The sequence below is a fragment of the Camelina sativa genome, chromosome 15 (genome assembly GCF_000633955.1).
Source record: "Camelina sativa cultivar DH55 chromosome 15, Cs, whole genome shotgun sequence".
Classification (NCBI taxonomy): domain Eukaryota; kingdom Viridiplantae; phylum Streptophyta; class Magnoliopsida; order Brassicales; family Brassicaceae; genus Camelina; species Camelina sativa.
In genome coordinates this window covers 2667019-2694544 of record NC_025699.1, presented here as the reverse complement: position 1 = coordinate 2694544, position 27526 = coordinate 2667019, and the positions used below count along the sequence as shown (strand labels likewise).

The 27526-nt window shown below is 34.7% G+C and overlaps 3 protein-coding genes across 3 annotated transcripts; 2 read left to right on the top strand and 1 right to left on the bottom strand.

Moving 5' to 3' along the window:
• LOC104744836 (FIP1[III]-like protein) lies at nucleotides 38-4032 on the bottom strand. Its single transcript, XM_010465944.1, has 5 exons — nucleotides 3401-4032; nucleotides 3107-3233; nucleotides 2914-3009; nucleotides 853-2832; nucleotides 38-600 (listed from the first exon to the last, which is right to left on the bottom strand). Exons 1-5 carry the CDS (start codon nucleotides 3898-3900, stop codon nucleotides 229-231), a joined length of 3075 nt encoding a protein of 1024 aa, XP_010464246.1. The 5' UTR covers nucleotides 3901-4032; the 3' UTR covers nucleotides 38-228.
• On the top strand, nucleotides 6161-10594 carry LOC104744835 (ATP-citrate synthase beta chain protein 1). Its single transcript, XM_010465943.2, has 17 exons — nucleotides 6161-6497; nucleotides 7026-7144; nucleotides 7259-7361; nucleotides 7442-7507; nucleotides 7599-7722; nucleotides 7838-7972; nucleotides 8084-8144; nucleotides 8245-8321; nucleotides 8458-8613; nucleotides 8707-8835; nucleotides 8915-9047; nucleotides 9135-9262; nucleotides 9354-9459; nucleotides 9564-9640; nucleotides 9731-9801; nucleotides 9951-10235; nucleotides 10330-10594. The coding sequence occupies exons 2-17, from the start codon at nucleotides 7045-7047 to the stop codon at nucleotides 10403-10405; spliced, it is 1827 nt and encodes a 608-aa protein (XP_010464245.1). The 5' UTR covers nucleotides 6161-6497; nucleotides 7026-7044; the 3' UTR covers nucleotides 10406-10594.
• LOC104744834 lies at nucleotides 11031-15280 on the top strand. The gene is made up of 13 exons (XM_010465942.2): nucleotides 11031-11438; nucleotides 11518-11962; nucleotides 12047-12668; nucleotides 12802-12842; nucleotides 12959-13027; nucleotides 13130-13230; nucleotides 13344-13422; nucleotides 13598-13696; nucleotides 13773-13841; nucleotides 13930-13979; nucleotides 14072-14153; nucleotides 14486-14580; nucleotides 14705-15280. The coding sequence occupies exons 1-13, from the start codon at nucleotides 11122-11124 to the stop codon at nucleotides 14835-14837; spliced, it is 2202 nt and encodes a 733-aa protein (XP_010464244.1). The 5' UTR covers nucleotides 11031-11121; the 3' UTR covers nucleotides 14838-15280.

The following is a 27526-nucleotide window of genomic DNA, read 5'->3' as shown; positions in this document are numbered from 1 at the left end:
ATTGTCTTCGGTTTATAATATGAATGCATTGGTCAAAAGTCAAATCTTCTAGTTAAAACTTTATAATAGTCAAAATTCAAAAAAAGATCACTTAAAATCCAAAAACCACGTCACACAGCCAATTGTTCGGTTTTGTGACTTTTTGTTAGATCAACCACTTTTTAGTTGATCGGTTTATACATAACCTACCATCAATTAACCGCTACTGTGTTAACCTATTATCTTTTTTTAACTTGCTGCACACCATCGCCTCTTTCTAGCCGGTCTTTGTTGATTAGTAGTAACAACATTGGTTTTAGCTCTCGGTTCGGTTTGAGATTCGAATGTGGCTTCTAACGTCTTTGCCATTTTGGTATCCTTGAACCTCTCTCTCCGTTTCTCCATTTTCTTCAGACTCTCTTGTATTCGCTCGTTGTCTATTTCAACAACTTTCACGTTCGTCTCTCCTTCTATGATCTCGCCTTCTTCTTTATCATTTGTATCTCCAACTCGCACAGCTTTCTCTTCACTTCTGCAGATCAACTTTCCTGATTTCTGACCATCTTGTTGTTTTATTGTGTCTTGGCCATTGGAGAATCCTCTTTTTGATTGGTTAGAGCGCTGAAACACACACACAAATTACACATGAGAAGGCTTATGTTCTTCATGTACACTATATGATGGCAGATCGTAGTAACAAAAAAAAAAAATCAAGTAAAGAAGGCAGACCACATTAAACAGAAAGAAAAGCCAAAAGCATGTATGAGTGAAATTATAACTGGAAGGAGAGTGAAATCTTATTTAATCTGGAAAACTGAAAGGCGCTTATACTAACTAAATCTAGGTTTAAAAGCATATAGATTTCATCTTTACCTTTCCTTGCCTACCAGCTAAGTCAACCGGATCCTGACGTTTGATGAAAGCATGCCCATCTCCTCCCCTCAGCCTTTTGGATCTATGATGTCTTTCATCAATTTCATGAATATGGCTCTTATCGTATCCAGACCTTTGTTTGATAGCCATTCGATTATGTGTTGGTATTCTTACGTCGCGGAGTAATATCTCATCAGTATATGATGGATGCTCACAATGAGTAACTTCTATCACTGAACATCGAGTGTCATCTGCCAAGTTATATCTGCCTCTATCAGGACCAACCCAATCATCAGCATACTTTAGTCTATCTTTTACGCTCACATTATCCCTACGACCACGACTCTGCGTCCAACCATCTCTCGGTGCAGCCTTATGAAACTGGTCATTCTGGCTGTCATATGCCTCAACTGTTCTGAAGTCTCTGGTATCATCTCTCCGAAAGTTACCTTTTGCTTCATTTGTGTACCAAGAATCTCTCAAAGATAAAGACGGTGAGGGCCAAGCATCTCGGGTTCTGCACTTATAGCCATCTTCCTCTGAAACAAATCTATCAAGATGCCAGTCATGAGTGTAATAGTGTCTTTTCTCTATTTCAGATAATTCCTCATGTCTTTTATACCCTTGAAATTCTCTCCTTTCCACTTCAGCAAAATAACGCATCTCCCTGTCAAATGAAATTCTACTTTCTGCCCTGTGACATCCATCTTCATATCTATGACGATGCAGATTATAATCGTAATCAGCCCTTCTTCTGCAGTGAAGATCATTCTCGCGATCCTGTTCGAGGTTATGGATTGCATATGCAGAAGAGTACTCTGACCGGTACCTATAGTCCATGTCAGTAATTGGGAAACAGTCCTCATAATAAGGTTCTCTTAGCCAATCATACCCGTTTCTTTGTTTGTTGTTCTCGTAGGCTCGGACAGGACTTCTTTCATGACCATATTTTCTTTCCCAATGATGCCAACCATATCGATCATCCTCTTCTTTATAACTTGATCTAGAATTTCTCTGATTAAGATCCAAGGGTGAATGTGAGGTATACTCTTTAAGATGCGCCTCACAGTTGTAACTATTAGAATGATCAAAACCTCGACCCAGTGATGATTCTTTGTTGTTGCTGCGCCAACCAAACCTCTGCTCTCTCTGCCGAGCATGATCCACAGATGGATACAATCTATCATGACGTTTTTCTCTTTTTGAGTAATGAAAGCCTTTACCTTCAGTCTCATCCCTTTCTAATGTAATACGTGGTCCATTCTGCCAGTTTTTGTTTGAATCACGATAGAAACTTTCATGTCGAGAACGAACATTTCTGCCACAACTTGGATCTGGTGTAGGCGATGCATCCTTCACAGTTCTGTGTTTTATTCTCCCATGTACAGCATAGCCAGCTCTTCCACAGTGCTTTTCGCTTGAGTCTTCGTGAGATCTTTCGCGTCTGGAATGCATTGTACCATTCCTTTCCTTTCTTTCGATACTAAGTGCTTCATGTTCTGCAAGTCTAGCTTGTCGTGGTGGGGTACTGACTTCACGTTGGTCATCAGTAGCACTGTCTTTCAATGACTCTGTTTCGTAATCATCAGATTCATCATTATTACCAACAGAACAGGAAGAGGTAGGGCTCAAACGAATGCGATCTCCAAGAGATGATTCCCTCTCCACTGAGGATGAATCCGCCTCATCAGAACTGCAAAAACTCTCTTCTTTCTCATCCTCAACCATTTCCTTATCAGAAGGTGTTGTTACTTCCTTCCTGCAGCAATTTTCTGTTGGAGGAGATTGCTCGCCATTGAAACTTCCAGTGTTTTCATCTTGACACCCCTCAAAAGCTTCATCTTTTGGAGAATCATCGACTGAATTCAAATCCTTCCCACTATTTGAATGTGAATCCTCACTTCTAGATGCTTCATTTGATGTTATGTTGAGAGACCTTGATTTTTCAGGTGTCTCCTCAACATCATTAGTAACTGGGATCTGTGTTTCATACATTTAATCAGCAATGGAAGATAAGGAAAGCAAAAATAACAACAAACCAAGTTTTAATCAATCTCTGACCTGTATCACTACATCAGGGTCTGAATCACGTGGACGACGCAAATCTGCAGAAGGTATTCGCTCAAAAGTTCCACCTCCAACCTCAATAGCTCTTCCCTTCAGTTAAATAGGAAAAAGTAACTCATTAAGTTCAAACCAAAATACTCCCTTGCCACAATGATAAGAAAACAAGAACGAAAACATGTTAACTCACCAACGGTTTACAGTAATCTTTCCAACTTTGCTCGTTAAGCCCAAAATTAAAGAAGTCACTGATATCCATACCATGATTCCTCCATGGCTTAGTCTCCAACAGATCCAAATTTACATCAAAAGGTGTCCTGAGCATAAGAGAAACACACATCACAATGCATATCATGTATCTTCAAACACATTAACCATTGTTCATTCCAAATCACATTAAATAAACCTAAACACACACATTTGATTATATCTAAACCAACAGATTCACCAATCAGATATTATGATAATCACCAATGTAACTAACCTGGACCAATTGTTAGAGAAACTACTATATCCATACTGAGACATTCCTAAAGAAGGATCGGTGCAAGCTGAAGCGTATCCAGTCCACGGTCTCTGAAAGGAGCAAGCTTTGGAAGCTTCGACGGCACCAGCACAAGCATCAGCTTTAGAATCGTCGTCGTCTTGCAGGACTATTTTCAAATCATCGTCACTATCACTGTCACTATACTCCGACTCTTCTTCATTCGCCTCGCTCAGATTCACAGCACAAGCTTCGTCGTCGTCGTCACACGGACTCGAATCATCAGCCACCACACCCAATTTCTTGATTTCACCTTCCGAATCAGGCTTTAATGACCCTTCCAAACCATTATCCTTGCCGGAATCCGTCGCACACTCCGATTCTTCAGACGATTTTACGAATCCTGCATCGCCGCCGGAGAAAGTATCACTCCCCTTCTTCCCCAGATGAACCTTGTCATCAACGTACAACTCACCAAAATCGTCATCAGTAGAATCCATTTGGAACAAAAAAACTCGATGAACAATCCAAGTTTCACTGGTTTGTTGGCTATCTCTATCTACTCCATAACGCGAGAGTACACTTGAGTTGCATAAACCCCAAACAGATTTGGGAGTGACACAGATAACGCCTTAAACCCTAACACGATTAAATTAATTCTTAGTTTTTTTTTTTTCTGTTTTTTGTCAATTTTTAATTCATAGTTTTTATTTCCTATTATTTAAAAATATATTAACATATATATTATTTTTATGTTACACAAAACATGAGATCATACAGTGCTTATATATATTAAATAATGTAAAAAAAAAAGGTTATGACAAAAACAAAATTAAATTCGTATATAAGATTTCTAATAATAGTTATATATTATGATATTACCTATTTGGCTATTTTTGTAGTCACTTAAGTGTATTTGTATAATAATTCCATCTACTCAGTTTTGTTTTCCATTTGTTTTGGTTTTTGTTAGTCCATAGAAAGACACATGGGAAATTGGCAGGAATGACCAACAAAAAATTATAATTCACTGTCTAGCCATTCTAACTATGAAAAGATTATATACTCTATATAATACATATTAATGACAATTATAGCCCTACTAGTGATTAACTGTTGCCACTCGCCCCTACTCTTTTGTCTACGTATGTCTTCTTCTTTCAATATATACTTACATATTTCTGTCATCTTTCATTTGGCAACAGTTTTTTTTTCTTTTTTCTTGACTTTTTCATATTTTGTAATAAATTTTCTTTTGAACAAACTATTTTAATTTCACAAACTCAATTAAACTATAGTTTTTAATGTTTATTATGATTTAAAGATATTAAGATGAGAAAATATAATTTATACACTAACTATAATAACAAAAATATTTGTAATATATAAATACAACAACACTCTATTCCATTTTTAAAAGTATATTTCTCAAGTTTCAAATTATTTACATTGCATACATACATTAATTCAAACTAAAATTAGAAATACATAAACAATTTATATATTATATTGTTTCATTGTCAGCATTTAACTCGGTTAATATGTAGGGCATATACGGTTAGTGTTTAATACAGTTGTTTGGGTTGCCTATTTTATCCCTTAGGGTATAGTGTTTTTTCTTTATTGTGCGTTTAATTCGGTTTGAACTATCTATGTGGGTTGCATATATTGTATCTCTTACGGTATATACGGTTAGTGTTTAATACAATTGTTTGGGTTGCCTATTTTGTCCCTTAGGGTATAGTGTTTTTTCTTTATTGTGCGTTTAATTCGGTTTGAGCTATCTATGTGGGTTGCATATGTTGTATCTCTTACGGTATATACGGTTAGTGTTTAATACAATTGTTTGGGTTGCCTATTTTGTCCCTTAGGGTATAGTGTTTTTTCTTTATTGTGCGTTTAATTCGGTTTGAGCTATCTATGTGGGTTGCATATGTTGTATCTCTTACGGTATATACGGTTAGTGTTTAATACAATTGTTTGGGTTGCCTATTTTGTCCCTTAGGGTATAGTGTTTTTTCTTTATTGTGCGTTTAATTCGGTTTGAGCTATCTATGTGGGTTGCATATGTTGTATCTCTTACGGTATATACGGTTAGTGTTTAATACAATTGTTTGGGTTGCCTATTTTGTCCCTTAGGGTATAATGTTTTTTCTTTATTGTGTGTTTAATTCGGTTTGAGCTATTTATGTGGGTTGCATATGTTGTATCTCTTACGGTATAATGTTTTTTTTTATGTGTTTAATTTGGTCGTTTGAGTTGTCTATTTTAATCTTTTACAGTTAGTATTTAACAGTTGTTTGAATTGCTTATGTTGTATCCCTTAGGGTATAACATTTTTCTTTGTTGTGAATTTAATTCACGATTTGGGTTGTATCAATGTTCTATACCATTTTATATGTTCTATACCATTTTATAGTCCTAGTATAATTCTTATTATAAACACTATTTATCATGTAAAATTTTCAACATTCGATTTTAAAAATTCAAATTATGTCGAATGCAGAAAAAAAAATGTAACTTTTTATGATAAATTTCAAAATTTTAAATAATCTTATTGAAAAGATATATTAAAATAAAATGTAAAGGGGTATCATCTATTTATCCAAATAAATAAATAAATAAATATCTTCTACACTAACACTCGTTGGTAATTGCGCGTGTACCTCACCCTATCCTTCCCTTGTCTTTTTACCTCAACCAATGGTTACTCACTTAATTTAGTTCATTATTTGGCTAGTTTCTTTGTTACTTTTTTTGTTTTGGCTATGAGGCAAATTCGCCCAAGACACATCTTAGATGCATTGACAACAAAAAGAAGAAGAAAAAACAAAGTTTGGATCGGAGATCAGGAGCTGTGAGCTAACTACCACGGGCCACGTGAGTGTGTCTCTCTCTGGTGGTGGGTAGCTGAGCTGATCTTTATTTGTTTCCCTCCCCCATTACTTACCCTCTCTCTCTCTCTCTCTCTCTCTCTTTCCATTTATTGGTTTCTTCCTCTGAACCATTTACCTTCCTAACATCAATCTACTCTCCTCCACCTAACATTGTTCTCGCTTCTGATTCTCTCGAGTCTCGAGTCGGCAAGTGTCCACAGGTTCGTTTTGTCTTCTGATTTCTCTTTAACTTTTTTTCATTGGAGGAGTTAGATCCGTGTTTCTTTTGATTCCGATCTGTGCTTTTCTGCTCATCTCAGTCAGAAAATTAAAGTATGGATCCGGATTGGGTTTTGGGGTTTAGAGGGCTAGTGATGATTCGATACTGGTGTACTTTTTTGTTTTGTTTAGACGAGGCTGAGAGATCTAAAGCGATATGAGAACTAATGCAGTGGTTGAGATTTGCACTAGTGGGTCCCTTGTTTTGATCCCTAAAAGCGTAATCTTTTTATAATCCGAAACAAACAATTTGAACTTTTTTCAGAAAAGCTTCTTCTTTGATTCGTTTCTCGATCATATGAATCAATTTTTTAGTTGTATAATCATGGAAAGGGAGAAACTTTTGCTTGGTGTGTGACCGTTGGATTTGGGGTTTTCAGTTTTTTGCATCTTCATCTTGGATTGGAAAGTAATATTTTTTTATTCACAGCTTCAAATTTTCACCTTTTTTTGTTCTTTCTGATTCTCAGTTCCTTACGAGCCAATAAAATGGCCACGGGACAGCTGTTTTCACGCAACACACAAGCCCTGTTCTACAATTACAAGCAGCTTCCCATTCAGCGGATGCTTGATTTTGATTTCCTCTGTGGTGAGTGTTGCTTCGTTTTATCTCTGTTTCTCCATGTCGTCTTCATCAGTTTTTCTCTTTCTCTGGATTTACTAGACTTGACTGTTAAATTTTGGTTTCTTTACTCTTTTTCAGGGCGAGAAACTCCTTCTGTTGCTGGTATCATTAACCCAGGTTCTGAGGGATTCCAAAAGCTATTTTTTGGTCAGGAGGAAATAGCCATTCCTGTTCACGCAGCGTAAGTTAAATTACCATCTTAGATAGAGAAAGAGAGAGACATGATTCAGACAATTTAACTTCGTTGTCTCTTTCTTGCAGCATTGAGGCAGCATGCGCTGCGCATCCCACAGCTGATGTATTCATCAACTTTGCATCGTTTAGAAGGTTCGTTTAGTGTTTATTCTGTGACTGTGTTTTCTTCGGTCTCTCTTTGTGATTCTTTTTGTAATGTATTTTTTTCATTCTCTTGTATTAGTGCTGCTGCTTCATCCATGGCTGCTTTGAAGCAGCCAACTATTAAAGTTGTGGCCATTATAGCAGAAGGTGTTCCGGAGTCTGACACTAAGCAGTTGATTGCTTATGCTCGTGCTAACAATAAGGTGGTTTATAACACTGAACTGACTCATTCCTTATTATACATTGTTCCTTGGAACACATTATGTATCAATCTTTTCTAATTGATGTGAGCTCTCTGTCATCAATTGGTCGTTAAAGGTTATTATTGGACCAGCTACTGTTGGAGGTGTTCAAGCTGGTGCCTTTAAAATTGGTGACACTGCTGGAACAATTGACAATATCATCCAATGCAAGTTGTACAGGCCTGGATCTGTTGGCTTTGTCTCGAAATCTGTATGTCCTGTTCTTTATTTTGTGGCGTTTTGTAGTCTGCCTTAGCTCGTTTTATTATCCTCTTCTGTATCCTTCTCTGAGAATTTATTTGTTATTCTCCCTTTTCTACAGGGCGGCATGTCTAACGAAATGTACAATACCATTGCCCGTGTGACAGATGGGATTTATGAAGGTAACTTTAGATATTATGTTCCGAATCTACTACTGAATGTCTCCTCATTCCTATCATTCTGAAGAATCTTAAGCTGAAAAATGTTTTGTGATGGCCACAGGCATTGCTATTGGTGGGGATGTGTTTCCTGGCTCCACATTATCTGACCATATCTTGCGATTTAATAACATCCCACAGGTATGTATATTAATCTCGACTTAAATTTTCTTGCCCCACTGGGATATCCTCAAGCCTAATATTTTAACTAGTGTTTAACTATGAGAAAAGCTATACTTTAACTCCGAAGTTTTGTAATCATTTTTAAATATTGCAGATTAAGATGGTGGTTGTACTTGGAGAGCTTGGAGGACGCGATGAATATTCTCTAGTTGAGGCCTTGAAACAGGGGAAAGTGACCAAACCAGTGGTTGCTTGGGTCAGCGGGACTTGTGCACGTCTCTTCAAATCCGAAGTACAATTTGGTCATGCAGTAAGTGTCACCCAGAAACTGACTTAAAGAACTTTGGACACTAATGTTTCTCTGCTAGCGATATAAATCATCCTTTGATCTTATATGAATTAGGGTGCCAAAAGTGGTGGAGAGATGGAATCTGCACAAGCCAAAAATCAAGCACTGAAAGACGCTGGAGCTACTGTACCCACTTCATTTGAAGCCCTAGAATCTGCAATCAAGGAAACTTTTGACAAATTGGTCAGTCTCCAATCAAATTTGCTCTTAGCTTGCATTTGTGTTGTTGTGATCTTATGTTCCTTTCTTCTGTTCCTCCTAGGTTGAAGAAGGAAAGGTCTCTCCTATTAAGGAAGTCACTCCTCCACAAATTCCAGAAGATCTCAGCTCTGCAATTAAGAGTGGGAAAGTCCGGGCTCCTACTCACATCATCTCCACCATATCTGACGACAGAGGTAATATTTCTATTGAAACCAGACCAGATTAGCATGAATAAAACAAGAACACTTGTAAACAAAATTCTTTTTGCATTGAATTTGCAGGGGAAGAACCTTGCTATGCTGGTGTGCCAATGTCATCCATCATTGAACAGGGTTTAGGCGTGGGAGATGTCATTTCTCTCCTATGGTTCAAACGTAGCCTTCCCCGTTACTGTACCAAATTTATTGAGGTTGCTCATCTTTCCATGTACTGACACAGATATTGAACACTGTTAGCTACTGAGATTGAATATGCTTTCTAACACTTTGAACTTTGATCAGATATGCATAATGTTGTGCGCTGACCATGGTCCATGCGTCTCCGGCGCTCACAACACCATAGTCACAGCAAGAGCAGGAAAAGACCTTGTCTCAAGTCTTGTCTCAGGTAAATTAACATCCCAATTCATCAACTCTTTTAGGTGAAGTTTGCTATACAATAATAATCTATGCTTATAAATTATAATAAGTGATAATCTCTCCAACAAACAGGTCTATTAACGATTGGTCCTAGATTTGGCGGTGCCATTGATGACGCAGCACGATACTTCAAAGACGCTTGTGACAGGGTAAAACTCCTTATCTCCTTCACTCTAACTGCCTCATGCATTTCTTGAGATTTAGATATAATTTGTACAAAAACGTTTTGCCTTTTCCAGAGTCTCACACCATATGAATTTGTGGAAGGCATGAAGAAGAAAGGAATCCGTGTCCCTGGGATTGGTCACAGGTAAGAACAAGCCATGACAGAAAGGTTTCATTTTATTGAAATACGAACATAAACAAACAATTGAAGCCTAATCTTTCTTTTTAGAGGCAGCAGAAACAGAGCATTCCCTTATTGAATGTTGTCCTAACATCTTATTGGGATTGTTATAGGATAAAGAGCAGAGACAACAGAGACAAAAGAGTGGAGCTGCTTCAGAAGTTTGCACGGTCTAACTTCCCTGCAGTGAAGTACATGGAATACGCAGTCCAAGTAGAGACATACACACTCTCCAAAGCCAACAACCTCGTACTCAACGTTGACGGAGCCATTGGATCTCTCTTCTTGGACCTTCTCGCTGGAAGTGGGATGTTCACTAAGCAAGAGATTGACGAAATCGTCCAGATTGGTTACCTAAACGGCCTCTTCGTCCTTGCTCGATCCATCGGTTTAATCGGGTAAATATCCTAACCGGACACATCTATCCATCTATATCTTGTTCTTGAAGTGACTTAAAATTGATCTGGCTTTCTGTGAAAAAAATGGTTGCAGGCACACATTTGATCAGAAGAGACTGAAGCAGCCACTGTACCGACACCCGTGGGAAGATGTCTTGTACACCAAGTAATCGTATCGTTAATTACTTTATTGTCATCGTCATATTATTATTCTCTCCCATTCAGTTAGGCTCTGTGTTTTTATATTTGTTCGTACAATTATCTGTTGTGATTTCTCAATGCTTTTAATAATAAAAGAAAGTTATATTTGTCTATGAATCATCTATGTTGACTTAATGAGAATGTGTATTTTATTTCAATTTTATAAGAACCAATGATATGATCCGACGTATCAATTGATTATAGTTTTGGATTCTTCTACAGTCTAGATAGAGTTTGCGAGATGAAGCATTTCCTTCGACCATAAGTTTTTGAGTATATCTTTATTGTTGTAAAGAAACCAAATTACAAAACGAATTGAAAACTATGACACACTATACCAAAGTTTCTTTACAACACAAAGATATACTCGAAAACTTAATTTATTGAACGAAGAAGAAGAAACATATCAGCCACACAAAAAGGCACGGATTAAGAGGTAACATACAGTAGAAAACTTTTAAATTAAAGAAGAAGGAGAGAATGAATGTGCATGCTTATGGACTAGAGTTGGACAGTTGGTTAACAGCAGTATCTTTCTTACGTATTATAGATTTTTTTATTTTGAGTTCTTGTATATTTTTGTCAGCCTAGGCCTAACCATTGTTGTTGACTGCTTTCTTCTGGCGTGTCAAATCCAGTATCTAGAGAGAAAGAAAGTTTGAATCGTTTGATAAGAATATCGACAATGGTTAAACTTCTCCAAGGTAAACTTGACAAGGAGCTGTTGAAGAAGATGCTAGAGATAGAGCAAAGTCAGGAGCATCTAATGCAGGAGATGTCTAGGCTTAAGGTTTCTTCTACGGCGGAGATTAAGCAGCCATCACATCCAGCCTTGAGGAATAGCTGTGCCTCCTCGTTGCGCAAGGAGATCCTTTGCAAGGATTCGATGATATGGAGACCATCTGCCGGGAAGAAGTTCACGGAAAAACAGTATCTGAATATTTTGCAGTCCATGGCACAATCTGTTCATGCCTTCGATCTTAATATGCGAATTATCTTTTGGTGAGTAATAATTTATATTTTGTAAATGATATTCATGGATAGTGTTTATATTGATCCATTACATGATTTTTGTTCCCAGGAATGCCATGGCAGAAAAGCTTTATGGGTACTCTGCTGCAGAAGCAGTTGGGCAGAACCCAATTAACGTTATGGTTGATGATCGGGATGCCGTCTTTGCAATGAATATTGCTCAGCTTTGTTCCAATGGAGAGAGCTGGACTGGCAAGTTTCCTGTCAAGAACAAATCAGGGGAGAAATTTTCAGCTGTCACTACCTGTTCCCCCTTCTATGCTGATGACGGTTCTCTTATTGGGATTATTTCTATCACAAGTGACATTGCACCCTATCTGAACCCAAGAATCTCTTTCGCTAAATTAAAGGCGCAAGAAGTTGAACCGAGCTCTAGCCCTGTTGGTTTTGCATCTAAACTTGGTATGGAATCCAAAAGAGCTGTTGTGTCAAAACTTGGCCTTGATTCTGCTCAGCCTATACAAGTTGCTATAGCATCAAAGATATCAGATTTGGTTTGTTCATTAATTGTTGGTTTCATATTCTAACTTTTTTAACCTTGCTGTTGCATGTGTTTGACCTGTGTTATAAAATTGCAGGCATCCAAGGTGAGGAACAAGGTCAGGTCGAAAATGCCAGCAGGTGATAGTAGTGTCACACTGCCTTATGTTTCTACCCTCACTGACCACAAGGACGATGCAGCATTAATAACGGGTACCAGCTCACCAAGGGGGGATTTTATCCAATCTCCTTTTGGTGTATTCACATGTAACGATGAAAAGATTACTTTGGAAACCTTGGAAAATTCCACTGATGAGAGTGATGGAAAGCCTGCATTCCACAAGGTTCTCACCTCAAAAGCCGAAGAATGGATGGTAAAGAAAGGTTTGTCATGGTCATGGAAAAAGAACGGTTCAAAAGGAGAGCCTACTCATTCTGTATGGCCTTGGCTACAGAATGAACAAGAGATAGAGAAGTCTCACCAGACTAATCACTCTTTTGGTGTTCAGTCTGAAACTCATGCCTCCGAAAGTAATAAGCCTACCAATGATGAGGCTTCTAGCTTGTGGTCTTCCTCTATAATTGCAAACATTACAAGCAGGGCTAGTAGCTGCGAAAGTACCATCAGCAGTGTTATGAACAAGGAGGATACAGATGGCAATTGCTTGGAAGATGAGATTTTATGGGAAGATCTGGCAATCGGAGAGAAAATTGGACAAGGTATGTTACGCTCTTAGACAGATTATCTCGTTTGCCCGACCATATCTGTTCTTTATAGTATCATACATTTTACTAAAGTTAATGTAATTGTCTCAGTTCTGCTAACATGCTCCTGTAATTTTCTATTTTAAAGGCTCATGTGGAACTGTATATCACGGTCTCTGGTTTGGATCTGTACGTTTTATGCTTCTGGTGTATGCATTTGTTGATTTGTTCACGCTTCCATTATGACAAAATAAATTTCTAAGTTCAGAGATCTGTCTTATTCAGGGTTGCTAATGTCACTGCAGGACGTAGCTATAAAAGTGTTCTCTAAACAAGAATATTCAGAAGAGGTCATACACTCTTTTAAACAAGAGGTGCAGATTTTGATCTTTTATCCATAATGATTGATCTGAGTGTAGTTTTGGCAAAAGAGTTGATATTTTTATTGGTATTGTTGCTCGTTTTTAACTGCGAAGGTATCGTTGATCAAAAGACTTAGACATCCTAACGTTCTGCTGTTTATGGGAGCTGTTACTTCACCTCAACGTCTCTGTATAGTGTCAGAGTTCCTTCCACGGTTCGGTCTCATATATGCACTTTGGTTACTACTATCACTTTCTTTGTGTTTTTTAGGCCTTCGAGCCATAGCTCTTATTTATGCCCCTAATCCTCCGAAGGAACAATTTGCAGTAGAAGTATCTTCCATATACTGCAGAGAAGAACGTTAAAACTGGATCGGAGGCGGCGTATCCGCTTGGCCTTGGACATTGTGAGTATTAGTTAACATTCTGATTTATGATCATTGACATTTGCACATTGAAAAGTTTCCAAGTGTATGAGCTTCTCTATTTATTTACCTCTTTGTATTTGTCTTGTGATCCTTCATTTCCACTATGTTTTGACTCAGTCACGGTACATCTCATACTCCATTATTATTTACACAGGCCCGCGGTATGAACTATCTTCACCGCTGTAGTCCACCCATTATGCATCGTGATCTGAAATCGTCAAATCTGCTGGTAGACAGGGACTGGACCGTTAAGGTAAGATATTCTTCTTGAGATGCACTTGGTTTCCTCTAATCCAGATGGATAATAACTTACCAGGACATCTCTACAGGTAGCTAACTTTGGTCTTTCACGTATCAAGCATGAAACGTATCTAACCACCAAGTCCGGGAAGGGAACGGTATATAACCTAGATCCTTATTGATTAAAATTCTCTTTATAGCCAACCGCTCAAAATGATCTTGATTGGTTTTTCACTTGTTATGCAGCCTCAATGGATGGCACCAGAAGTTCTCCGAAATGAATCTTCTGATGAGAAGTATATTCTCGTGTTATGTTTGGTTAAGTTCCCTTCTATACTTGTTTTTCCAGCCTCAAGTGCTAACTAGCTCTTCTAATTCCTTTGTACAGGTCTGATATTTACAGCTTTGGAGTAGTACTATGGGAGCTTGCCACAGAGAAGATCCCATGGGAAAATCTCAACTCCATGCAGGTATCGTTTTTGAGCGATAGAACCATGAAAGAAAGTGTCTCCAAGTGACAATTTGTCCTAAAAATATTCTAGTTGGGCAAATTATATTTAGAAACATGTTTTGATCTATATATTTAATGATTAAAGATACAAGCAGGGTGAGTTGTGCTGGTTGTGTATATAATCTAGTTATACCTTGAAACAATGTTATTTGCAACACAGCTTATGAATTTGATGTCTTATATCCATTGCACTGACTATTCTGCTTGTCTAAATTTTTTCCATTTAGTATCATATTGCACTGATCCTCTTGTATAATATGCACACACACTCTTCCTTTAAAATATATGTAGGTGATCAAAGCTGTGGGGTTCATGAACCAGAGGCTGGATATTCCAAAGGACATTGATCCTCGCTGGGTCTCATTAATGGAGAGCTGTTGGCACATGTATATAATGAACACATATATACCTTTACTTATTACGGTTCTCAACTGATCTAGATGTTTGTATATATTTGACTAATGCTGACATTAACTTTGTGTGACTCTTTTGGTTTGTCCCACACTGCAGTAATACAAAGCTGAGACCCACACTCCAAGAACTGATGGAGAAACTAAGAGACCTACAAAGAAAGTATACAATGGAGTTCCAAGCAACTCGTGCTGCGCTACCTGCTGGCAACTCTCTTCTCAAGGACAGCTAAACAAACAAAAGTTGACCCTTTCTCTTATCCCTATGGTTCAAATGGAGCCTTCCCCGTTACTGTACCAAATTCATTGAGATTGGTCATCTTTCCATCATCTTCTGACACAAATGTTGAAAAAACTATCAGCTAGTGAGGTTGACGACTCTGTTTCAGACACTTGAGCTGTGATCAGATATGCATAATTAATGTTTAGTGCTGACCAAGGCCCATGCGTCTCCGGCTCTCATCTCACATTGTAATAGCAAGAGCAGGAAAAAAGATCTCGTCTCGAGTCTTGTCTCAGCTATGAGACTTTTCCAGTTCCCTTCCCGAACTAATAACCATACTATACCAACAAAGTTATGATTATCAATAGACTAATACACATCAAATGTTAATTTACCAATAGTTGGGGTGACTTATGTTTTTCAATTTTTTGAATTTTATTGCTAATATGTTATAGACAATTTGTGGTTCGAACTGAACTTCAATTCCTTTATATATGACTATCCATTTAATTATATTCTCAAATAATATATAATTCTTAAAATAACTAAATTTAATTACAAAGCCATCTGTACTCTACATATTATTTGTTCTTCTTGCCATCACTCTATTTGTTTATCTATACATACAAAATATACATGTCAAATTCAAAAGATGTATGTCATTTTACTAAATAATTGTAATATTAACAGTAAATAGTCTCAAACAAAATAAACATGTGATCATACTTTGTAAGATATTTGATCAAACAACATGTATGCAAAATCTAAATACCCATATGTACACAAACACTAGCACATCTAAAAACACACATGAACACTACAAACTAATTAATAGATTAAACCCTAGTACTAGCTTATCAACTATATGATAATTACTTGAAGATTAAGACTAATGCATGATGTACTTTATTTGTACAGCATTATACTGTATGAAAATGGGGACTATTTCAGCTTTGATACTCAACTTCTCTGAAAATGGCATGTGTAGCCATGGTGAGAAAGCCATTGTAGGGGTTTCAGAAGTTTTTTGTTTCATTTTTGTCGATACATTTGAGATTATGAGCTCTAACTACTTGGATTTTGCTCGCTCTGATTAAGTTAGGGATGGATGAATCGAAAGGAGATGAAGGGCGTGTGAGTGTAAGTGTTTCAATATAGTAGTTTCAATAAATTGGTTTGGTTTTGTTTTGTTTGTGTTGATTTTATGCTTGAGTATTCTAATCAGGTTGCAACACTGACTCAAAATGCTATGGCTAAGGGAGCATTGTTTGTTATAGGAGAGCCTTCTTCCTTTAGCACAATTAGGACCTTCACCGGAGCTGGTGGGATCTACTCCATAACCAGGGTTTTGGTGCCAGTAGCAATGGGGCTTGCTTTGAAAGCTCTCACTCTCACGGACCTGAAAACTCAGCAAGAGACTTTTGCTAAATCACACAAGGAAGGTAAAATTAAATTGTATTGGTTGGTATTACTTAATCTTGGGAATCTAATTGTTGAATCAATGAAGTGTGGTTTACTATGTTTCCGCGGTACACCGCAGGACAATAATTTTAATTTTTAAAATTTAAAATTTATATTGTATTTATTTGTTATTTTATTATTGTTTTATTAGTTTTAAAAATATAAAATTTTACAGGTATTTGATATAAGTATTCAAAGTATAGGATTTTTGTATTGTTTTTAAGGTTTTAACTGGTGTGATATATGTATAGTTTAGTAATACATTTATCTCCTCGTACACATCTAAAAGTGTTTAGAAAAAAAAAAACAATTCCACTTAACTCTCTATATAGGATTAATGCCAACCCGTCTTACCAAAATAAAAATAATTTTTTGCGTAGAAAAAATCAAAATAAGTTTTTTTATCAAGTTTAATTATGTTAATTGTTTTACCAAATTAGCATATTCTTATAGTTTATAATTTTTCCATGGCAATATATATCGTTTATGATAATTAATAGAATTTTAATTTTTTTGGTAATTCCTTAAAAAATAAAAAAATAAACAAATTATATGGGGATTTTCAACATATTTAATGTGACATTTTATAATTGGATTTTCGGTTTAGGAAATTTATTAATGTTAATATAATTGTGGAGATTGTAAACTTTTGTTATGGAAAATATGTTATATATCATTTAAATTTGAGAGATTCTAACATCCATAAAAATAGTTTTGCAGATTTAATGGATTAAAAATTTAATGGATAGAATTGTTTTTGGAAAAATCGGAATGTATAGATGTTGTTAAGATTTTATAGCAATAAATATTGGTCAATTTAAAAAAGTTTAGTATTTGAGTTTCCATACAATGTTATTTATGGAATTGTTTTAGGGGTTAATGTTGTAAAAAAAAAATTAAATAAGTAAAACTTAAAGGACATAATGTACTTCAAAAATGTTAATAGACTAGGATTTAATCTGCGTTACACCGCGGGACAATATTTTTAATTTTAAAAATTTAAAATTTATATTGTATTTATTTGTTATTTTATTATTGTTTTATTAATTTTTTAAATAGAAAATTTTACAGGTATTTGATATAAGTATTCAAAATATAGAATTTTTGTAGTGTTTTAAAGGTTTTAACCCGTGTGGTATATGTATAGTCTAGTAATACATTTATCTCTTGGTACACATCTAAAAGTGTTTAAAAAAAAAGCAATTCCATTTAACTCCCTATATGTGATTAAGGTCAACCCGTCTCACCAAAATCAAAATAATTTTTTGCGTAAAAAAAATAATGAAAATAAATTTTTTATCAAGTTTAATTATGTTAATTGTTTTACCAAATTAGCATATTTTATAGTTTATAATTTTTCATTTCAATATATATAGTTTATGATAATTAATAAATTTTTTTTTTTTTGGTAATTCCTCAAAAAAATTAAAAATAAACCAAATTATGGGGGGTTTTCAACATATTTAATATGACATTTTATAATTGGATTTTCGATTTAGGAAATTTATTAATGTTAATATAATTTTGGAGATTGTAAACTTTTGTTATGAAAAGTCTATTGTATATCATTTAAATTTGATAAATTCTAGCATCCATACAAATAGTTTTGGAGATTTAATGGGTTATAAATTTAACAAATATATAGATGTTGTTAAGATTTTATAGCAATAAATGTAACAAATGTTAGTTAATTTAATAAAGTTTAGTATTTGAGTTTCTCAGCAATGTTATTTATGGAATTGTTTTAGGGTTAATGTTGTAAAACAAAAAATTAAATAAGTAAAATTTAAAAAGCATAAACCAAAATGTATTCCAAAAATGTTAATATAGATAATAGAAAAAGAAGAAGATAGAGCTGTATACACGTGCAGTGTAGTAGTGGGATCGCAATCATAGTTGACTTAGTTCTAGATACGATTAATTACAACAGAACGTGACTTTGGTTTATTCTTAATATATAGTTCCTTGTGTGTTTTTGGTTCCTTCTGTAGCCCATGGGCAGCTAGCTGATATGGTTAAAGAGTTGAAGATGAGAGAACCGATGAGGGATAAGAGGGAAAAGGATTTCATTATCAGGAACTGGAGTGTAGGTGGGTGTGATGTTGACACTAAGAGGTATTATATTTGGGCAAATTATATTTAGAAACATGTTTTGATCTATATCTATAATGATTAAAAAGGTACAAGTGACTAAGTGAGCTGTGCTGGTTATATAATCTAGCCATACTTGAAAGTTGAAACAATGTTTTTTGTGACACAGCCTATGAACTTGATGTCTTATATTCATTGCACTGACTATTCTGCTTGTCTAAATTTTTTCATTTTGATCAGTCTCATATAGCACTGATCCTCTTGTATATGCACATACTCTCTTCCTTTGACATATATGTAGGTGATCAGAGCTGTGGGGTTCATAAACCAGAGGCTGGATATTCCAAAGGACATTGATCCTCGTTGGGTTTCATTAATGGAGACCTTTTGGCTCAGGTAAATAATTAGCATTATATATTGAACAGTTTATACTGACATTAAGTTTGTGTGACTATTTTGGTATGTCCCACACTGCAGTAATACAAAGCTGAGACCCACATTCCAAGAACTGATGAAGAAACTAAGAGACCTACAAAGAAAGTATACAATGGAATTCCAAGCAACTCGTGCTGCGCTACCTGCTGGCAACTCTCTTCTCAAGGACAACTAAACAGGCTGTATCTGTTACCTGCTGGCAACTCGCTTCTCAAGGACAGATAAACAAGCAAAAGTTGACCCTTTCTCTAATCCCTATGGTTCAATTGGAGTCTTCCCCGTTACTGTACCAAATTCATTGAGGTTGCTCATCTTTCCATCATCTTCTGACACAAATGTTGAAAACTATTAGCTAGTGAGGTTTACGACTCTGTTTTCAGACACTTGAGCTGTGATCAGATATATATGCATAAATAATGCTTAGTGCTGACCAAGTCCCATACGTCTCCGGCTCTCATCACTAGACCATTGTAACAGCAAGAGCAGGAAAAAGACTGAATCTCGTGTCTTGTCTCAGACTCTCGGGTGAGTTTGTCACCTCAAAAAGTCGCCATATATATCTTCCAACAACAGGTGAGTAAGCAGGACCTGTGCTTTATAGCTGATAACCTTTCCAACAAATTTGGTTGGCTTTACTTTTGTAAGTCAATAAAATGTTACATTAGAAATCTATCATGGCATCTAAACTTCTAAGAATAATAAGTGTGAAGTTTCTCTTTTGTGATGAGTATGTATGTATCTTATATTTCAGTTAAGAATAATAATGATTTGATAAATTCTTTAAATCCTTGTATCTTATATTTCAGTTTAATATTTGTCTGTATCATCCAAATACGAACGAAGCCACCTTTAGCAATAGCAACAAGTTAGCACTAGACCACCAGCATATATTATATAGAAAGAACATATGATCAGAGAGAGATAGAAGAAAAAATAAAGTATGGTTTTGAATATAAAAAAGAGGTGAGTTAGTTAGATTGATATTTCAGCCGACGTACGCGAGTTTTTTTTAAGATAGCGATTACAATATTGTAGTTGAAGCGGTGGTGGGGGGGTGATCGAACTAACTTTTCTAGATCAATATAATATAATCCGATGGACCCATCCCCGAGTCGATCACTCTATTCAGTATTCACTAACACTAACTACTACTGTATCTGTAAATATGGCAGTATGTACATAACTTTAGATTCATGTAACATGGTTTGGCGACTACGTTTTATAGGGGGTAACATAATAAACAAACAAAATAGAAGGATGTAGAATACAGTAGTATTAGTAGTTGTTTCTGGATGGTCAACTTTTCTTAAAATTTCATTCCCGAGAGAGAGAAACATTGTTGTATCTTTGTTAGGGAGCGAGAGACGGAGAGAGGGAGACAGTGTCATCATCATCATTCATCACTCTCTTTGGCTAAACTGAAGGCACCAGTGACATAGCACCGTATTAGTTCATAATTACAATATTATAGAACCTATTTAAAATATCTCACAAAATAGTAATGCACATACAACAAACAAATAATATAAAACTATGTATACATGAAACAAATTAAAATACTCTAATCTTTTAAAATAATTGGTATAATGAGATTATTATATGATTACTTGGGTATAATCCAACAAGAATATAAAATAATAAATGCTTTTAAACTATATACATATAATTATTTCGCCATATCCAAAATAAAACTTTAATAATATAGACTAAACCAAATTTACACTAATAACCATACTATACCAACAAAGTTATGATTATCAATATACTAATATACATCAAATGTTAATTTATCAATAGTTGTGGGGACTTATGTTTTTCTATTTTTTTAATTTTATTGCTAATATGTTGTAGACAATTTGTGGGTTCGAATTGAAATATTATAATTCCTATTTAAAATATCTCACAAAATAGTAATGCACATACAACAAACAAATAATATAAAACTATGTATACATCAAATAAATTAAAATACTCTAATCTTCTAAAATAATTGGTATAACGGGATTATTATATGATTATCAATATATTAATATACATCAAATATTAATTTATCAATAGTTGTGGGGACTTATGTTTTTCTATTATTTTGAATTTTATTGCTAATATATTGTAGAAAATTTGTGGGTTCGAATTGAACTTCAATTCCTTTATATGACTATCCATTTAATTATATTTTCAAATAATATATAATTCTTAAAATAACTAAATTTAATTACAAAACTGTGTATACTATACATATGATTTGTTTATTCTTGTCATCACTCTATTTGTTTATCTATACATACAAAATATACATGTCAAATTCAAAAAGATGTATGTTGTTTTACAAAATAATTGTAATATTAAAAATAAATATTGTCTCAAACAAAATAAACACTTAATCAAAATTTGTAAGATATTTGATCAAACAACATGTATGCAAAATCTAAAAACACATATGTACACAAACCCTAGCACATCTAAAACACACACATGAACACTACAAACTAATTAATAGATTAAACGCTAGTACTATCTTATCAACTATATGTTAATTACTTGAAGATTAAGACTAATTCATGATGTACTTTATTTGTACAGCATTATAATGTATTTTTTGTTGATTAAACCCTCCTCAGCCATGGTGTTTTGAATGAGTGTGGCAATCATTACTCGATCATCACTCTTAATATATAGTTCCTTAATATACAGTCAATCATTACTCTTAATATATAGTTCCTTGTGTGTTTTTTAATCTTGGGTTCGTCAAACCGTGTGGTTCCTTCTGTAGTCAATAAGCAGCTAGAAGAGTTGAAGATGAGGGAACAGATGAGGGATAAGAGGGAAAAGGATTAGAGAATTTACAAGACCCTGTTCAACTCTGAGTAGTACACTAGCGGCGTAAATGACTTTTTGACTATTATTATGATTATTATAGTTAAGTTATGTGCAACAACTCTCAAACAACAACCAGTTTAGATTAAACGATCAAATATTATTATATTCCAATAATAATCCATGTAATCTTATAACCAAACTCGATTTAATTGTGCTGGTATTTTCCAATTAAATTATCTAGACTTAGTTTAATAATTAAATCAAACAGAAATCTAACAATTTAATGTTAAATACAATGACATAGCGCCAGACCAACTCCACCGATCAATTCACGAATACATGAGTTTAGTTTAATAAACGAGCCCAATTCACACCATACACCACAATCCCTCACGTGAACATGATAACTTTCCCACTTTAATATCCGGTTTAATAACCAAACCACAACAACAAAAGCATCACGATTCACTTCCCACGATCACACAACCTATAGCGCTATGGTTTTGTGGACTTTAATTACAATAGCATTCCTGGTTTAGTTGGTTTTGGTCTATCGGTTTAATAGTTACAGTTCTTCTTCACGATAAACACTAATTAAGCACCACAGACCATTTCAGAATTCAGTTTAATAAACAACTCCAATCAACTTCCCGTTCCCACAGAGACAAGCTTCGGTTTAATAAACAAAATAACACAACTACGACACGAGTTAAGTGTAGCAATACCTTGACGACAACAGTGGTTCTCGGCTCTAGTGGTTACACAACAACTAGAACGGCTAGGTGGACGACTCCGCAACACAGATCCGCTGTGGTGGTCACTTCCTCATGATTCAAAAATCAAAACCAAAAACAAAGCAAACCGGTCTAAGACAACGTCAGAAACTTCATGTGCAAGCTACAAAAGAAACTTAGGTAAAACTTAGGGTTTCCTTACCCTTAACGACATCCCCGATGGACCAAAACTGCTCCGGTGACAGCTGCGGTCATCCGGTGACTCATGGTTGCAAGTTGCAACCTCCAGTGGCTACCCACGGTGGCGGTGGTGTCGAACGGCAACGATCTCGCTTCTCACGTTCTCGGATTCCTTCAAGCACAACACCACGAAGGAACGACAACAACGACGGTGGACTCCATCACGGAACGACAACTACAACACCATCTCAATACATGAGATTTGCTTTGATCGGAGATCCATGGAACATCGTATAACTTGCTCAGGGGTGCACACAGACACACGAGAACTTGTACATGGGATCGGTTCATTTCAAAAGGACGTAATTATCTTAGGTTACCGAGAAGCTGATAGCTTGGAATTGGGGTTAAGAGTTCAGTTCCATGGAGGAGATCATGTGTGGAGAATTTCAAAAAGCAAAGGATGGTTTTGCAAACAAGAGTTGTTTCTTTTTTTGTGACTAACCAACCATGGATTTGTAAACAAACAAAAAAAAATGTTTGCGAGAGGATAAAAGAGAAAAACAAAAGAAGTGCGTGGCGTACAGCAAGAACGAAAAAGTCTACAAAGTCTTGTGGGAATCATGAATGACAAGAAAAGTCACCCGAAATCCAAAAGAAACACAAATCCACAAACAGAAAATGGTAGCAAAACAAGTTGGCACACTTCTTTTGAGTTCAACGATCCTCCTCATGATCTGCGAGTTGCGCTTCATTTATTAGCTTCACCTTCAGATATCAGCCTGAGTATCTGAAACATGAGGGCAAGCAACATGTGTGATGATCATGCATACAAAAGGGGTTGAAATATGATTGGACAACTCATAATGATATCTACTCCGCAAGAAAATTCCACACCTCCTATGGACAATTCATGCTCTCAGTCAGATTCTACAGTGACCTAAACTAATAAGACCAAAAAACAAAGAGAGCATATATATATAATCTGAAAATACCTCTTTATTTCCTTCCTGTATAAGTTGCGCCCTGCGCTGGAATTCTTCGTGTATTTCGTCACTCCTCTGGTCGTTTCGTCTAATTATCATATACTCTGAGAGNAAAAAAAAAAAAAAAAAAAAAAAAAAAAATTCAAGCTTTATTAATCTTTTCGATCAATTCAAAACCCCCAAAAATAAAGAAATTTACCCCAATGTAATTCTATTACCTGTGCAACGAGAGGCCTCAGCATGATTGGTAATTAGGGTTTGTTTTTTTTTTTTTTTTGTGCACGGTAATTAGGGTTTGTTTATGAATTTATATTATTCTAAACAAACAGTAAGTCGATTCTAGGAGGAAAAAAAAAAAACAGTAAGTCGATTCTCAACCTTTTTCCGCCCGGGCCAGTCTTAAGATTTTCACTAATGGGCCTGTCTTCTTCGGCTTTCTTTTCCCATTCTCCCCCAATTAAGGAAATTCCTTTACAATACCACCATTCACAAAAATATAATAAGATTACCCCTTCTTTAATGGGCCCTTATTAGGTTAAAGTTCGCACGTGTCAAATTTTCCATATTATTTTGTCGGTCGTTGTCAGAGCAGGAAAAAGACTGAATCTCTCGAGTCTTGTCTGAGACTCTCGGGTGAGTTTGTCATCTCAAAAAGTGAGCAAGACATGTGAGCAACAAGTGAGCAAGACATGTGGTTTATAGCTGATTACCTTTCCAACAAATTTGGTTGGCTTTTACTTTTGTGAGTCAATAAAAATGTTACACTAGAAATCTATCATCCTATCTAAACTTGTAAGAATAATAACTTAATTAAGTGTGAAGTTTTTTTTTGTGATGAGTATGTATGTATCTTATATTTCAGTTCAGAATAAATAAAGTAACTAAACGAAGCCACCTTTAGCAATAGCAGCAAGTTAGCACCAGCATATATTATATGGAAAGAACATATGATCATAGAAGAAAAAATAAAGTATGGTTTTGAATATTAAAAAGGGTGAGTTAGTTAGACTGATATTTCAGCCGACGTACACGAGTTTTTTTTGTAGATATAGAGCGATTACAATATTGTAGTTGAAGCGGTGGGGCGGGGAGATCGAACTAATTTTTCTAATTCAATATAGAATATAATCCGATGGAGGACCCATGCCCGAATCGATCACTCTATTCACTAACACAAACTACTACTGTATCTGTAAATATGGCAGTATGTACATAAATTTAGATCCATGTAACATGGTTTGAAGACTACGTTTTATAATGGGGTAGGGTAATAAACAAACAATATACACTAGAAGGATGTAGAATACAGTAGTATCTTTCTTATGTGTACAGTAGTACACTAGCTAGTATTAGTAGTTGTTTCTGGATGGTCAACTTTTCTTAAAATTTCATTCCCGAGAGAGAGGAACATTGTTGTATCTTTGTTAGGGAGGGAGGGAGAGAGAGAGAGAGACAGTGTCATCATCATTCACTACTCACTCGCTTTAGTCAAATCGAATCAAATCCCTATTTTTTTAGTTTTTTGACCATGGTTTAACCACGGCTTAGGCAGCCGTCGCGTTGATGTTGCCGGGGCAGTCGTCGCGGAAGGAGAAACGTATCCAGGGTTCGGTGAGTTTGAGAGCTGGAGTTGGTGGTGGCAAGGAACCATCGGCAGGGAAGTTCACCAATGAACAGTATCTTAATATTTTGCAGTCCATGGCTCAATCTGTTCATGTCTTAGATCTAAATACGCGTAATTATCTTTTGGTAAGTAGTTTATGGCTTCCTCCTATTTTGTTTGATGTCTGTATTGTATAGTCAGTCAGTTAACAGCTATGATTCTACCTAATTAACCCTTTGTTTGTTGATACGCTGGTGACGTGGTTTCATGGGTAGACTCTTTGCATTATAGTTTGCATTGTTCATTTCTACTAGTGCTCAGAGTGCTTTGTTCTCATATTTTTATTCCATGGCATGATTGTTCGTAGATGATCATGATGCCGCCTTTGCGATGAATGTTGCTCAACGCTGTGTCAATGGGGAGAGCTGGACCGGCGAGTTTCCTGTCAAGAGCAAATCAGGGGAGATCTTTTCGGCTGTCACTACGTGCTCACCCTTCTACGATGATAACAGTATTTGAACTTCTTTGGCTAAACTGAAGGCACAAGTGACATATACCGTATTTGTTCATAATTATAATATTATAATTACTATTTAAAAATAATTTACAAAATAGTAATTCAAATACAATAAACAAATAATATAATTATGTACACATCAAACAAATTAAAATACTTTAATCTAATTGATAACATGTCATTATATGATTATTCGGGTATAATCTAACAAGAATATGAAATAATAAATACTTTAAAATTATATACATACCATTATATCACCATATTTAAAGTAAAACTCTAATAATATGTACTAAATCAAATTAACACTAATAACCATACTATACCAACAAAGTTATGATTATCAATATACTAATAATATTAATTTACCAATAGTTGTGGTGACTTATGTTTTTCTACTTTTTTGAATTTTATTGCTAATATGTTGTAGACAATTTATGGGTTCGAACTGAACTTCAATTCCTTTTATATGACTATCCACTTAATTATATTCTTAAATTAAATATATAATTCTTAAAATAACTAAATTTAATTACAAAGTCATGTGTACTATACATATTATTTTTTTTCTTCTTGCCATCACTCTATTTGTTTATCTATGCATACAAAATATACATGTCAAATTCAAAAAGATGTATGTCGTTTTACCAAATAATTATAATATTAAAAGTAAATATTATCTCAAACAAAATAAACAATTGATCAAACTTTGTAAGATATTTGTTCAAACAACATGTATGCAAAATCTAAAAACACATATGTATACAAACCCTAGCACATCTAAAAACACATATGAACACTACAAACTAATTAATAGATTAAACCTTAGTACTAGCTTATCAACTATATGTTAATTACTTGAAGATTAAGACTAATTCATGATGTACTTTATTTGTACAGCAATATAATGTATATTTTGTCGATTAAACCCTCACCCATGTGTATCGACAAAAATGAGACAAAAAAATTTCTGAAAATCCTACCAGCCGCTGGAATTCTCTACAACAAATTGTTTGGCGTTTACTTTTGTGATTCAATAAAATGTTACATTAGAAATCTATCATCGCATCTAAACTTCTAAGAATAACAAGTGTGAAGTTTCTTTTTGTGATGAGTATGTATGTATCTTATATTTCAGTTCAGAATAATAATGATTTGGTAAGTTCCTTTAAATCCTTAAATGTAATTCGATATGAAACCAGAAAGACATGAATTGGTATATCCCCTATATAATAAAACGGAAGTACGTACACAACATTGTTTTGTAGACTATATAACTTTAATAAGTTGGTTACAAATAGGTTATAGATTAATTGATAAATTAATTAGTTACAAGTTAATAGTGGGTGTAACTTTAATTTATTTCTGAAAAGCTTAAAAAGAATATTGTAAAGAATTATTTGATATAATCTAACTTACCATATTAAATTATTCATCCATATTAAAATCTTTTGATATATAACTTAACATATTAATTTGTTAATTATCATTTTACTTCACCTCTCATTTATGTATATGAGTCTATTTTGTGAAACAAATAAATTATCATATTATTATTATAATTAAAAAATAGTTTTATTTCCGGATATACCATAAGTTGAATTTTAAAAACAATTATACATTGTTCAATCTATAAAATATTCAAGTTTTAGTAGTATTATTCTTTAAAAATAATATCTATTGAACTAAAATTTTACTGAGAAATGGGTCAAAATTTGAATATTTAAATTCAATTTTTTATATTTTTGTTGAATTTTATAATTTTATATAATATAATAAACTTTAAATAATTTATTTTGAAATATTTATTAAAATATTGAAGCTTGATATAAAAGTTAGAAACTATAAACACTCTAAATTGATTTGTTATAACAA

What these genes read in the sequence shown, in the direction of transcription:
- LOC104744834 (XM_010465942.2), top strand. Translation starts at nt 11,122, where the DNA reads ATGGTTAAACTTCTCCAAGGTAAACTTGACAAGGAGCTGTTGAAGAAG. An exon ending in TCCGCTTGGCCTTGGACATT is followed by an intron (nt 13,423 to 13,597) that starts GTGAGTATTAGT and finishes TTATTTACACAG; the next exon opens with GCCCGCGGTATGAACTATCT. An exon ending in ACAGGGACTGGACCGTTAAG is followed by an intron (nt 13,697 to 13,772) that starts GTAAGATATTCT and finishes ACATCTCTACAG; the next exon opens with GTAGCTAACTTTGGTCTTTC.
- LOC104744835 (XM_010465943.2), top strand. Translation starts at nt 7,045, where the DNA reads ATGGCCACGGGACAGCTGTTTTCACGCAACACACAAGCCCTGTTCTAC. An exon ending in TGATTTTGATTTCCTCTGTG is followed by an intron (nt 7,145 to 7,258) that starts GTGAGTGTTGCT and finishes ACTCTTTTTCAG; the next exon opens with GGCGAGAAACTCCTTCTGTT. An exon ending in GCCATTCCTGTTCACGCAGC is followed by an intron (nt 7,362 to 7,441) that starts GTAAGTTAAATT and finishes TCTTTCTTGCAG; the next exon opens with CATTGAGGCAGCATGCGCTG.
- LOC104744836 (XM_010465944.1), bottom strand. Translation starts at nt 3,900, where the DNA reads ATGGATTCTACTGATGACGATTTTGGTGAGTTGTACGTTGATGACAAG. An exon ending in AAGATTACTGTAAACCGTTG is followed by an intron (nt 3,010 to 3,106) that starts GTGAGTTAACAT and finishes ATTTAACTGAAG; the next exon opens with GGAAGAGCTATTGAGGTTGG. An exon ending in ACCCTGATGTAGTGATACAG is followed by an intron (nt 2,833 to 2,913) that starts GTCAGAGATTGA and finishes TATGAAACACAG; the next exon opens with ATCCCAGTTACTAATGATGT.